The 13,865-nt window shown below is 35.2% G+C and overlaps 3 protein-coding genes across 3 annotated transcripts; 2 read left to right on the forward strand and 1 right to left on the reverse strand.

Moving 5' to 3' along the window:
* Positions 1 to 270: 270 nt before the first annotated feature.
* Positions 271 to 6,011, forward strand: LOC133819904 (uncharacterized). Its single transcript, XM_062253283.1, has 5 exons — positions 271 to 482; positions 846 to 1,031; positions 1,395 to 1,625; positions 2,236 to 4,539; positions 4,986 to 6,011. The coding sequence occupies exons 1-5, from the start codon at positions 455 to 457 to the stop codon at positions 5,636 to 5,638; spliced, it is 3,402 nt and encodes a 1,133-aa protein (XP_062109267.1). The 5' UTR covers positions 271 to 454; the 3' UTR covers positions 5,639 to 6,011.
* Positions 6,012 to 6,931: 920 nt separating this feature from the next.
* On the reverse strand, positions 6,932 to 8,549 carry LOC133819905 (uncharacterized). Its single transcript, XM_062253284.1, has 2 exons — positions 8,490 to 8,549; positions 6,932 to 8,091 (listed from the first exon to the last, which is right to left on the reverse strand). The coding sequence occupies exon 2, from the start codon at positions 8,006 to 8,008 to the stop codon at positions 7,217 to 7,219; it is 792 nt and encodes a 263-aa protein (XP_062109268.1). The 5' UTR covers positions 8,009 to 8,091; positions 8,490 to 8,549; the 3' UTR covers positions 6,932 to 7,216.
* Positions 8,550 to 10,896: 2,347 nt separating this feature from the next.
* Positions 10,897 to 13,612, forward strand: LOC133819907 (pentatricopeptide repeat-containing protein At4g14190, chloroplastic). The gene is made up of 2 exons (XM_062253285.1): positions 10,897 to 11,323; positions 11,835 to 13,612. The coding sequence occupies exons 1-2, from the start codon at positions 10,952 to 10,954 to the stop codon at positions 12,978 to 12,980; spliced, it is 1,518 nt and encodes a 505-aa protein (XP_062109269.1). The 5' UTR covers positions 10,897 to 10,951; the 3' UTR covers positions 12,981 to 13,612.
* The last annotated feature ends 253 nt before the right edge of the window (positions 13,613 to 13,865 follow it).

The following is a 13,865-nucleotide window of genomic DNA, read 5'->3' on the forward strand; positions in this document are numbered from 1 at the left end:
GCTCAGCCACATGGAACTCCACATGTTCCTTAATTCTATCACCGTACTTTAAGTACCAGTTTACCCTTGTGTGTTGACTTTTGTCTATTGACTTTATTGAACGTACAATCTTTAAATGCGTTAACGATAATCGTACCCTGTGCCGCGTCGCAGACAATTAAAAACAGTGACCTGGTCGTGTTCGCTGATAACATGCGCCATGGGGAACTGGTTAAGCCGCTTTTTTCTTTTCTTTTTCTCAGAAAAAAAAAACACAAAAACAAAAACAAAAAAACAATAAATTTTTTTTTGGTAACACTGGTCCGTACAGCGTTCGTTCGTAAGAGTTTCCAGACTTAGAAGTAGCGAAAGGACTCCGCTTTCTCAACCTTTAGGCCATTTCCTCTTTCGTCTTCATTTTCTTTCTTTCTCTGAAACTCTCCTTTTCTCTCTAGCCAAACGCCTCACTTGTGCAATGGATAACCAACAACTTCAAAAACACGGTCTGGATTTTCTGCTTTTCTCGATTTTTTCATTGTTTCTTTTTGGATCTCGGGATATTTTTTTGGTGGTTAAGTTGGGTCTCTGTTTTTTCTTTTTTTTGGTCCCTTTTTCTCTGTAAAGTTTCTTGCTTGTTCATTTTCCAAGGAAAATGTCTTCTGGGTTTTTGAGAACTTTTTCTGGGTATACTGATTTCTTGATTTTCTGGGACCTGTTTTCGTTTTTCTCTTTGTTGTTTTCCAAAATGGTGTTCTGGGGTTTTTGGGGTTTTGGGCATATTGATTTCTATCAATTATTATTGTTCTTCTTCTTTCTTTCTTTCTTTCACTCGTTACTAATTATTTTGCTTTTTTTTTTCATTGAAGATATTCATGGAAAATATGTCTGTCGAAAATGTGGATGGCCATATCCAAAGCCACACCCAAGTTCCAAACACAGACGAGCACACAAGAAGATCTGTGGAACTGTTGAAGGTTACAAGCTTGTCGACATGGAAGGAAGTGGTCATTCAACCATTTCTGATGATGATGAAGATCACAACAAGACCCCTAGTGAGAATCTACATCCTTATCCATTCCCCTTTTCTTGTCTTTTTTTATTAAATATTCATTGGCTTTGTTTTTTAGCACTATTCTGTTTATGGTTACTGCAGAAATATTTGGAAATATGCTAGATTTGGTAGATCTCTGTTACTATTTTTACTATTATTTACTATTACTTAAAGGGTGAATAAATTACTTCTAAAAAAAGAGAAACATTTGGAGCTTTTTGTTCACTATATCTTCCTTGATTCTTGATCAAAAATATTATAAATTTTGCTTGTTATTAGGTATTATTATTATTTTTTTACAAATAATGAATTTAATAATTTTTTTCCATCTGAATCTCTCAATGTGTTAATTTGGATGCATAAGCTCGCCAAGTATTTGAAGAAAGTAGTTTTGAGAAGGGTAATGGAAGAACCATGGAATTGACAAATAGAACAGAAGATGTTTTTTCTGATGCCGCCACTGAATTTTCAGAAGGTAGATTATTTGCAGTGACTCAAGATCAGGCTGATGCTGGGAAATCGGTTACTAATGTGGAAAAGATTGTAAAGAGTGAATCAAATATGAACCAATCCTCTGATGATGGTCCAATTGCTGGTAAGCTTTCAATATTTTTGACACTAATAATTGTCAATTGATTTTTTCTGCTTTATTGGTATACCATAAATTGGTCTATGTTTAGTTGAAAATTTTCGATATCTTAAGAAGGTGTCCGTGGTATTAATCATTCATTGTCATTGCTATAAAAGTTCAAATGATAGAAATGAAAGAATTAGCGCCACATAAACTGTTTCTGCTTATTATGAGATATGGTTGTTAAGGATTCAATATCTGTCAATTAGTGTGCTATAATGTCAAGGCTATCTTCCATTGTTTGGTGGACGCCAAAAGTTCAAGTTGCATTGGTTTCATTCATATAGTGCAATGAGCTAATGTTGGAATTTTAGAAATTTGGATCGTTAGATGACGTTGCCAGGCTACCAGCATTATGGTACTTTTGAAAATTTTGAGACTATGCCTAGCCTACAACTCATTTCCGTAAACTATGTTTTTACCGAATGCATTTTAACCTCGTTGTAAACGCTGATGCCTGTTATTTTTTTCGTGGTTGTCTTTAACCAGGTGATGCCAATCAATAATTTTGGTCGCTATATTTATGTGATTATGGTCTTAAACTTTTTTTGGGTTTTATTGATTTAAACTGCAGAAAGCATTAAACCTCTGGGCAGTATAATTGATGGTATCCAAATGCAACATTCTGAAACTCCAGAGAGCACTAGTAATGGATCAGGAGGTGCACCAGAATATATGGAACCCTCAGGCTGTATTGCTAGTTCTGTGATAGATTCTTCTACAGATTTTCAGAATGAAGATTTGGCTCTTAATGTTAATAGAAATGCTTCAGTTGGTGAATTGCATACTGTGAAATCAGACACACAGAAAGATGTATCAGTAGAGAGTGAGAAGACAAATTTCATTGATGATAATGTTGATGGCTCTTCGACATTGTCTCGAAAGGGGATGCATGTGAAGGTGGAGAAAGACAAATATTTAGATAGCAGTGCGGTGCAATTTACAATCTTACCCACTAATGTAGATGCTGAAACAGCTGGGGTCATGTCCAAGTCAGGTGAAGCTGTTGAAAAGTTAGAACCTGTGCCAGCTATGCCCGATGGTGGTCTTGTTCAGTTGCAAGAAAAGGTTACTGATGTTTCTACTGAAGATGAACATGTAAATGCTTCCAATGATACTGCCAAAACTACAGTGGATAGTGCAGAAGGAATAGACTACATGAATTCTGGTGATTTAATTGAGAAGAAGGGAGAAGTCGATGCTAACTTACTTGTTCTTTCTGTTCCAGATGACATACATGTAGTTGATAATCCTGATCTATTGCTTGAGGATTTTAAAGATCACAAAGCATTGAAAGTAGACCATTTTTCCACCTTAGAATGCAAACAAACTAATGATGAAGAGGATGATACTAAAGGACCTGATGTTGTGAAGACAGGTCTTGATTTGCTGACTGACCAAAGTGAAAACAATGTGGTCTTTGTTTCAGATAGGCATGTTTTGGAAGATAGTGTGGAACTCAATCACAGTAGAAGCGTGCCAACGGTTAAAGATGTGCCGGTTGAAGAGGAAGTTAATTTGTCCGAGAGCAAGGTCAAAATCACTGAAAGCCAAAGATCAGATGAAAAGGGAACCCCGTCAGAAGTTGTGATGCCTCTAATGGATAAAACCTTTTCGATTTCTTCTCTTGGAGGAGAGGAATCTTATGGTATTTGCAGCGAGACTTTCCAGGATAATTTTTACACAAATACTAAGACTGTAGTATCTGATGAAGATTTAGTTATTGGTTCAGGCAATGCAGGGATAGTTCAAGCAGCCCACTTATCTCGTGTGGACGATCATGAAAAGGTTGATAAATCTGATTTTTCAGAAGATTTCTCTCATGGTAAAGAGGATGACAGTACTGTGAGCCATGTAACTGTTGCTGATAGTACTGGATCTAAAAGTGAAAATTTAGTGACCAACTTACATGGAGGAGTTGATGCTGGCTATGAAAAAATCGAATTTGGAAAGGATGATTTGACTGGAGATGCTGGTGGTCATGTTGCTACTCGTGTGATGGATGAAACTGTAGTCGCGAGCAGCAATGGTCCTGCAAAGGAAAGTTTCTTAAAGCACTCAGTAGTTAATCCTGAATCTGCTGAAAAGGTTTCTGAACTTCAAATTAGTTTGGAAAACAACTTACAGAAAGGAGATGATGATGGTAATTATGAGAAGTTTGAAATCAGGGACTATATAGGTGGAGACACTTGTGATGCTGCTGCTGGTCAGTTGAAAGATGTAACTGGAGTTGACAATTGTGAGGGTCCTACAAAGGAAAGTTGCGCAGAGAATGCTGTAGTTATTCCGGAATCTATTAATAAGTCCTCTGAACTCCATGTTAATCGAGCTGCCAGTTTACAGGATGGTATTGATGATAATAGTTTTGAGAATGATGGAATTCAGAAGTGTGTTGAAGATGGATTTAAAAGCAAGGAAGGACCTGTAGAAGAACACTCATCAGTGCAGCCAAAACATAAGCCAGAATCTGCTAGCCATTTTCAAGAATCCCACCCTGTAGAAGAGTCACCAGTCATTGGATACGCAGATTCAAGCAGTGCTCCTACTTCAGGCAGTGTGGGTGTCATAGTGGCTTCAGATAAACTGCAAGAGACGACTGAAAAAAAACTTGATGGAAATGACGGAGTTCAGGACAGCGAGGATAGCAATGTTAAGGAACCAACAGCTGATTCTCCCTTGCATGTGAAGTCATCGATCGGTAGTTCCACTGGAATTGATGATATCTCTATGAAAGCATTTGATGCCACATCTGTGCATGGTTCTGAATATTTTCAAGAAGGAATTGACAAACAACACCTAGCTGGGTCTGTAACTGATTTATCAGTTGACTCATTTAGCCAAACTGACAGTTTGGAGGGAAACTGGGGATCTGTTTCAGGTAATTTATCTTTTTGAAACGTTTTTGTTTGATCAACTTAAAAAAAAATATTCCTTGACAATTAATGCTAATGGTTTGCTAAATGTAGTTTCTATAAGAGCAATTGAACTTACATAGAACTGTGCATGCAATTAGTAAAATTGGCATTACCCTTTGAATTGACCATGTGATTTGGTTGTTTGACATAAGGAGTGATTTATTACGAATTCAAACATATAACCTTTGTTTTTCAATGAAAACAGAATTTGTTCATTCAACTTCTAGATATTCTCCAACCTCATTCAATTTGGTTATTCTTACAAAGTTTCTTTGATCATCTTTATTTAGTTTGTTTAATTATATTCTTATCTTTTAACTATTTTCTGGCAGATTTCAAAATATTTTCCATAGTATCAATTTTGTTAGCATGTGTGAGTGTATTTTCTAATGTTTGATGCTTGTGACAGTGCTTTCCATCCAATCAGACGCACAAGCTGTTGTTGATGCTGACAGTTTACCACCGAGCGAATCTCAAGTGGCGATTGGAGAGAAGACAGACTCAAATCAGTTGAAGCCTGCTTCTGAAGGACAACATCCAGACAAATCAGACATGTTTGAGGCACCGTCTTTCTTGACACTGGTTGAACCTGGGAATGGCGAAAAAGCTACTTTGGATGAAATCCAGACAGGCCAGAACTCACAGCAGCCAAAATCTCCGGCTTCACAAGCTGGGTGGTTTCCTTCGATTACTCAAGTCATAAATGAATCGCCAGGGAGAAAGAAGAATGAAGACATCATTGCCAAGGTAACAAACTGGAGCACTGGTAAGCAACAACACACTCCTTTGAAAAACCTCTTGGGCAAGGCCTCGGTAGAGGCGAGAGCAAAGTCGCCAAAGCGTAAAGAGAATGTAGCTCCAGATATTCAGAAAGGTGAAAAAGCAACAACAGTAAACTCCATTCTGGCTCCTGAATCACCCTTAGGCCACGCTGCTGCTGATAGAGAGATCGGTAAAGAATGGAACTCGCCTGCAAGGTATCCTGCGGAGATTAAAAGAGAAAAGAGGAAGAGTAGACCATATTGGGCACAGTTTGTATGCTGCTCATCGTCGGTTCATTAGATTCGCCAAATGGAATCTTGTGAACAGGTTTACACTTCACCACCACCACCACCGTTCATGTTGATGCAAATCTAGTCTCGTTTGGTGTTTAGTCTTAGAGGGGTACATAAAATGTTCAATTTGTCACATGTTTTTCTGAATATTTTTCTCTCTATAATTCTTATTGGCCTAAGTTTGTATATGGTGTTGCATTTTAGTCAATTTGTTAGTACTGGGTGGTTTCGTTATGACCTTATGCCTTGGCTTTGGCTTTGGCTTGGCTCCGGGGGCTGGAAGTGAGGATTATTATTATGTGAGACATTAGTTTAGAATTACTGTAATCATTTCTCTTTGATGTGTAAGATTTTTATAAAATGGCAATTATTTTGGTGTAGATTACTACTTGTTCTATGAATTTTAGTTCCTTTTGGGAAAAGTAAAAGATGTCATGCTAGTATATTATATTGGGTTGAGTACGCTAACACAGACATTTTTGGTTATCTAAAGTAGACCAAGAAAACAGATAAAGAATATGGATTCTGAAAATATATTTAAGTTAGGGTTTATATTTTTGTATGGACATGTGTTTTTTCTCATTATCTGTTTGGACCCTGTATTTTGACAAATTACTTTTTGGATTTTATATTTTGTAAAATAGTTAAAATAGAATCCTAAACTCAATTTTAATGAAGAAAAAATTGAATATAACAATCAATTTTTTAGGCATGATTTTATTTTTGTTCTGAATTGTTAGTTTGGTAAATTATTTATAATTTTAATTGAGCAAATATTGACCAAAATTGAATTTAAGGTTCTATTTTAACCATTTTACAAAATATAGGGTCCAAAAAATAATTTGTCAAAACACAGAGTCCAAACAGGTAATGAGAAAAAATATTAGTCCAAAAATGAATAAACCCTTTATTTTATAAATAGAAGATATCAATTAGGAATTATAAGAGACGAGAGTAACAAATTTGTATCTCGATAATACACAAAATAACAAGTAAGTATTTACCCGATAATGGGTCGAATTTGGATTAAACATAGCAGGTATAATACTATCATTACTTAAACCATAAAACCATGAAAGAACGATCTCTATGAATAACATCAGCCAACATACAATACTAGGACAAAACCATAACTAAATAACAAGACACAAATCTATAGCTTGTGGAAAACATAATGTAGAAGGAAGTTCAGTAAAATCACGTACTAAGTATACTGAGCATGGAACAGGCAAGCACCTGAAATCAGTGTCCAAAAAATGGCAAAAAAAGCCCTCCAGAATAGAAAATGAACCAGAAAAAATAAAAATCAACCGAAGAAAACTCATTACATCCTCATATAGAAGTCAAAAACAGAATGAAAAGCCTAATGGAAATACAACCACAGTAACTTCATTTACTTAATTAGCACTCATCTCATGATACCCCACTAAAGTACACATGAATAAAGTCAACTACTGCAAACATTGGGAGCATCTAAGATTATATTATTAGGTCAATATGTAATGCAACAAGAACCTAAAATAATTACATGCCTCCTCCCTGTTCTTGTCTTCTTGCTTTGGTTGTCTTTCTTTGACTATCCCAGTTAACGCTTTCTGCTGTGCCTCCTGCTCTTCCTCTTGCTGCGCCTATCATCAGAATCAGAATCTGATGCCGAGTCAGAATCGGATGAAGATGACGAGTTGTACCTTCTACGTCTCCCCCTCTTTTGCTTCTTCTTCTTCCGCCTCCTCCTCTCCTCTTCTGAATCAGAGGAGGAGCTATAATCGGTACTACTCTCGTCTGAAGAAGAATCAGAACCTGTCCCTGATGGTGACTCACTATCAGTCTCGAAAACCGAAGCCTCGCTATCACTACCAGACTCAGAATCAGAACGGTGCTTCCTTTTGCTTTTCTTAGATTTCTTTTTGCTCTTCTCTTTCTCCTCTTCCTCCTCTTTAACATCTGGGTTATCCAAATCTTCTGGAACCGACACCTTCATCTTCAATTTTGGGTTCTTCAGCTGCTGAGTCCGAGATGGACGTGAGATGTACACTCGTTCGTTCTTGCACTCATACGTCCAATGCCCGGGTTGAAAACACTTTTGGCATTGTGAAGACGCACCACCAACAGTAGACACACTAGTCTTGAGATCCTTTCGCTCACCCAATCTCACAGCCTTCTCAGTACTCATCAAGTACATCTGTCTCTTGGCTTCTCTCTTCTCCTGCCATCTACTTGGCCCTTCTTCCTTCTGCCCATAAGCATTAACATTCCTAGCTGCTGCAGCAGCTGCTCGTTCCGCCTGAGCCCGACTAAGACCTTTTGCAGCAGTCATGGCAGCAGCCTTGATTCTATCAGCTGCAACCTGAGCTTTCTCTTCTTTCTTACTCGACATCTTTATAAATCAAACACTACTTAAGCAAGAACATACAGAATTGAGTAATCCCAGTAAGTAAAAATCTCACGCTCTCTCTAACCCTGCATTATCACATTTAAATAATCTTAGTTATATTACGAATGTCGAGAATCAAACAGCCAAAATCATAAAACCCTAAAATTAAATAATTCCCCTAATTCAAAGTAAGGAAGAATAAGCAACACCCAATGGTTCAACTTCACATCTATACTCAAAACAAACCAAACCTACAAAACCCGAGAGGGAAAAAATAAAATTTTAATTCAAAGACTGAAGATTCAAATCAAATCAACACAGAACCCTAAGCACCCAAATGTAAAACAACATATCAACAGCGAACTACTCATACTTCGTTTGTTTCAACTTTAGTTACTTCTCGCAATCGATAAAAGAAGGAAAGGAAAGCAAAATCACAGAGATCTAAAACGAAAGAAAATTGAGAAAAGCGTAGAGAACTCACCAATGGCGGCTCCAGAGAAGAGGAGAGGCTATTCTTGGGGGGCAAATGGCTCTTCTGTCGATTCCGATTGAAATTGGGTTCTTAACGAGTGAAACGGGTCGGTTTATATAAACGGGTCGGTTACTAAAACGGGTCGGGTCACTCGCATTCCCACACATGACCAAACCCAATTAAGATAAATCTTATTTTTTTAGTATAGTTTGAATCAAATTACTAAACATTGAACTAAGTTTAAATTTACTTGAAATATTAGTCAAATAATGGTCTTTTTTTTATGTTGCTATTATTTTATGATTATTGCATTATTAATTATAATTATAATTATATGAATAATGCTAGATATATACTCAAATCACAAACTATGAAGTGATCGATTTTAGTTAATTAAATATTTTTATGTAAGACCCATTATTTTAAATTTTGTCATAGCATATGATTATGTAGGATTTGAGTATGTCAATCATTAGTAAATAAGATATGCTAATAAAGCTTTTTGGAATTTTTTTAGACTAGTTATTTAAACTCTTAAATAATTTATCATCTGTTTAAATAATTTATCTAGCTTTTATTAATATTTATTGAGAAAATATTAAGAATAAATTATTGTGGTTAAATAATTTATTTAATAGAGTTGAGGGAGTTATAAGCTTATAGTATTAGTAAATTATAAGTTATTTATTAAATTTAATTAATAAATTAAAATATGGTTGGGTATCGAATCATGGAGTTGACTAGAGTGACGTGCACATTGGATCAAGTATTTTAGGGCCATCACCAAGCCACTAAGGCCTAGCAATGCAAGGGTTGAGTTGCTGCACTCTTTCGAGTGTAGTAGTAGCTCTCTTGGTTGCAGGTTAGGCGAGGGTCAAGACCACTAGACTGTTAAGGCCTTGCTCGTGATCAAGGGAATGCTACACCTTGTGGGTGCAATGGCCAAGCAAGAGGTAGCCTTACCAAGCCATTAGGGCGTACCCAAGGTGGGAGTGATGTAAGGTTAGTAGGGCTTAGTATAAGTTGAATAATATTCTAAAATTTAATTAACTAGAATTAAATAATTTTTTTTATGTTAGAAATTTTATATTATTTTATATTTTTAAAATATATTTCAAATAACTTCTTAATGTTAGAAATATATATTTTTAGATTTTTATTAAAAAATTAAAATTGAAACAAAATTAGTATAAAATGTAATTCTTGAAATGAGAAAACTACTTTGTGACTTAAGTGATACATTTAAGACTGCTTACTTATTTTTGACACTTAAAAAAATTATTTAGTGATTTAAGTGTAACTTTTTAGACTATAAACTAACTTTTACCTCTAAAAAATCACTTAGTTACTTAATTACAACTTTTTAGATTACTTCGTGTTTTTGCCACAAAATTCTTTTATTATTTACCTATTTATTTTTGTTTTAAAAAAAATCAAAGAAATTCTTTAATAAATGTGTGTTTGGAAAGCCGTTGTGTAATTAGAATTGAGTGTAATTCAAAGTAATTGCTCGAATCGTTGTGTTTGTCTAGCAATATAATTGGAGGTAACTAAGGGATTCTAATTACACTTTCTAATTCTCATAGTCTCCCACAAGAATTGAGTATAATAACTAAATACTATCAATTTTAAATAGTATTTATTACAAAATATTATTTTTATGTGTAATTACTAATTATTTTGCCAAACATGATAATGTAATTTTATAACTAATTTGACATCCAAACACGTATTTTAAAATATAATATAGAGAAGTTGATTAGAATGATATTTTTTTAAGTGATTTCGCCACTAAGGATACATTTGGAAAGTCATCCCGTAATTCGAATTGGACGTAATTCAGAGTAATTAATCAATTTAGCATATTTGTACAAACCATGTATAATTGGAGGTAACTGAGGGGTCCTAATTACACTATCAAATTCTCATAGCACCACAAAAATTAAGTGTAATTACTAATTATTATCAATTTTAACTAGTATTTATTACATAATATTATGTTTATGTGTAATTATTAACTGTTTTGACAAACACGATAATGGAATTTCGTAATTAATTATCACCTAACATCTAAATACACCTTATACTTTAAGAGTAATGATATGTGCACCCAAAATATACACAAAAACATTACACACAGTGATATGACAGTTTAGTCTAACCAATCACATCTATTAAAATTGAGACTCACTGTTTTAAAAAGCAGTGACACGTCACTGTGTTTAATGTTTTTGTGCATATTTTGGGTGTACAAACCATTACGCATATTTTAAAATATAATGTTATTACTTGCATATATAATTACAAAATTGTTTCCAAAATGGCCCAAAATGGTAAGATATGTAATTACAAACTTATTTCCAAACACACCCTATTTTAGGTGCCTATATATATAAGAGAGGGGAAGGTTGTTGAGCAAATAAGCAGTGAATAAAAGAACAAATGGAGAGTACAGAAAAAGAAACCAAAGGATGATGATGTTGATTTTACAAACAATACCAATACCACTGCTAACGGCGGCGGCGGCGACTAGGTTCAGTCCTACCACTACTGTCCATGGCTTCTCAACCCCAAACCCCTCATATTCAATCAAACCCAAACCATTCCCTGTCCCATGTCTCTCACTCTCCTCTGCTACTACTTCTTCCACCACACAACACACAACCCTTCTCGTGGACACTTTCCACGAGCACCGTATCCTTAAAAACTTGATCAAAAAGCTCAGTCGGACAGGCTCGTGTCCTTTGCAATTGCTTCGACAGGATGGAGATTGGACCAAAGAGAATTTCTGGGCTGTTGTTACTTCTCTCAGACATCAGTCAAGGTCCATGGAAATCCTTCAGGTAATTTCTACTTTATGGGTTGTTTTTATATTTAGAAACTGGGTTTTGGGTTAGGGATTGTAGACACTCATTTTTAGTTGAAAACACTTGTATGGGTTGGTGTTCGACGAAATGCCTGAGAGTGACTCTTATCTGTTTTTGGTCCTTTAATTGGAGTTCTGTTCGAAATAATTACACGACTAGAATGGAGGAAAAAGAAAAGAGTCAAATCCTTATTTTTCAGCAGGATTCTATCAACTGGAAACTCTCTTTCTAGTCTTGTACTAACCATACTTAACTTTTCTTCGGTTGTCATGAATATAGTGGGAACAACATGATTGTGGAGCTATTTTCTTCCTTTGGTGCATTTTTTGCATTCCATGGCAATAATTATATGAAAATATATTAAATGTTTTTTAACTTCATTTCTTGTTATTACTTTGTATGATGATCAAGCAAAGAATTCCGTGAAGTTTATTCTTGGCATAACTAGCTTTTAGTTGAAGTTGAAAACACTTTGATTTGTGAACAGGTTTTTGGTATGTGGAAGAACATTGAGAAATCACGGATAAATGAATTGAATTACAACAAGACAATAAGAGTGCTTGTTGAAGATGGTCTGATGGAAGAAGCAGTAATGTTGTTCGATGAGATGAAGAGACATGGTCTTAGTCTTTCTTTGGAAACCTTCAATTCAATTATCCATGGGTTCGCAAGAAAAGGGTGCTTCGACAAGGCTTTATCTTACCTTGATGAGATGAAGGAAGTCAATGTGGCACCAGAGAGTGATACTTATGATGGACTTATTGAAGCTTATGCAAAACATGAGATGTACGACGAGATAGGAATGTGCTTAAAGAAGATGAAACTGAACGACTGTCCACCCGATCACATTACTTATAATTTACTTATGAGAGAGTTCTCACGAGCCGGCTTGCTCAAAAAAATGGAGAGTATATATCACACTATGATTTCTAAGAAAATGTATTTGCAATCTTCCACTCTGATCAAAATGCTAGAGGCTTATGCAAGATTTGGAATCTTGGACAAGATGGATAAGTTCTACACAAGAGTATTGATAATGAAAATCCCTTTGGAGGAAGACTTGATTAGGAAACTAGCTGAGATTTATATTAATAACTATATGTTTTCCAAGATAGAGACCTTAGGGGTTGATCTTTCTTCAGTATTTGGCGAAACTGAGCTTCTTTGGTGTCTTCGTCTTCTTTCTTATGCTTGTCTTTTAAGTCGAAAGGGTATGGATTCCGTCATTCAGGAGATGGCAGATGCAAACTTCCCGTGGAATGTAACGACTGTAAACATCATCATGTTAACTCAGCTGAAGATGAAAGATTTCACACACTTGAGAATTTCACTCTCCCAGTTAACTTATACTGTGAAACCGGATATTATTAGCATCGGCATTCTTTATGATGCAATTAGTATGAGTTTTGATGGGACTGAGGTTTTCAAAACATGGAGAAGGATGGGATTTCTTTCTGAAGCTGTTGAAATGAACACTGATCCAGTGGTTCTTACTGCTTTTGGAAAGGGGCATTTTCTTAAAAGCTGTGAAGCTGTCTACGCTTCTCTTGAACCAGAATTTAGAGAAAAAAAGACATGGACATACCATAATCTCATTGATTTGGTGTCCAAAACACAAAGGAAGTTAACTTAGTATAAGGAGGCAGAGTAAGTCAAGATACACTACTAGCTTCTTCTTTTCTCATGGACGATAACAGGTGCGCGGATGATGAACGGTTAATCAAATTTTAAGCACATAATCAATGTGTGCTTTAAATTTTCCTTGTGCTGCCATGATTATGTAAGAGGAAATATGTGGTTCTGAGTACTAATTTTGGTCCTTCTTAGTGAGGCCTCCAGTTTTTCAGATAGTAACTTGTGGTATCTGTAAATGATTGAGCAAAGCGCATTCGATAGGGCGAGATGATGTTGCCGAGTATGAACTGGGCTTCTGCAGAACTAGCAAGAGTATGTTTTTTTTTTGCAGGTACAAAATGGAGACATATGCTTTTGTTGATTAGCTTGGGGAGGAAAATAAAGAAGAAAAAGAAGCTAGTCATCTGAAACTGTAAGTTGTGGAGAAGAAATATTTTCTATGGAACTCTTATAGATATAGTACTATCAATTGTATGTAAGAGAAATTAATTGACAGACTTTTTGACAATGCTTATAATACTCTCTCTCTCTCTCTTATATATATACATATATTACTATCAATTGTATGTAAGAGAAATTATTTAACAGACATTTTGACAATGCTAATATTACTCAATCTCTATCATGTCACTTTTATGGTTACTTGATCTTTTTCCTTTCATTGTTGGCACAAGATGATGTACAAAGTTAACTGAGGCTAAGTGGTTAAATTTAAATGAATTTAATATTTTAAATTAGAATATGTGATCCGAATTAAATTTAACTAATTACAAAATGGTGAATAAGTAGTGTTAGGCATGATATGGTGTTCTATAACAATATTTTTAATTTTAAGGTACCTTAATAGTTTTAAGCATTTTGCTATGATTGACAAAGTTTGAAG

Source organism: Humulus lupulus, chromosome 2 (genome assembly GCF_963169125.1).
Source record: "Humulus lupulus chromosome 2, drHumLupu1.1, whole genome shotgun sequence".
NCBI classification, from domain to species: domain Eukaryota; kingdom Viridiplantae; phylum Streptophyta; class Magnoliopsida; order Rosales; family Cannabaceae; genus Humulus; species Humulus lupulus.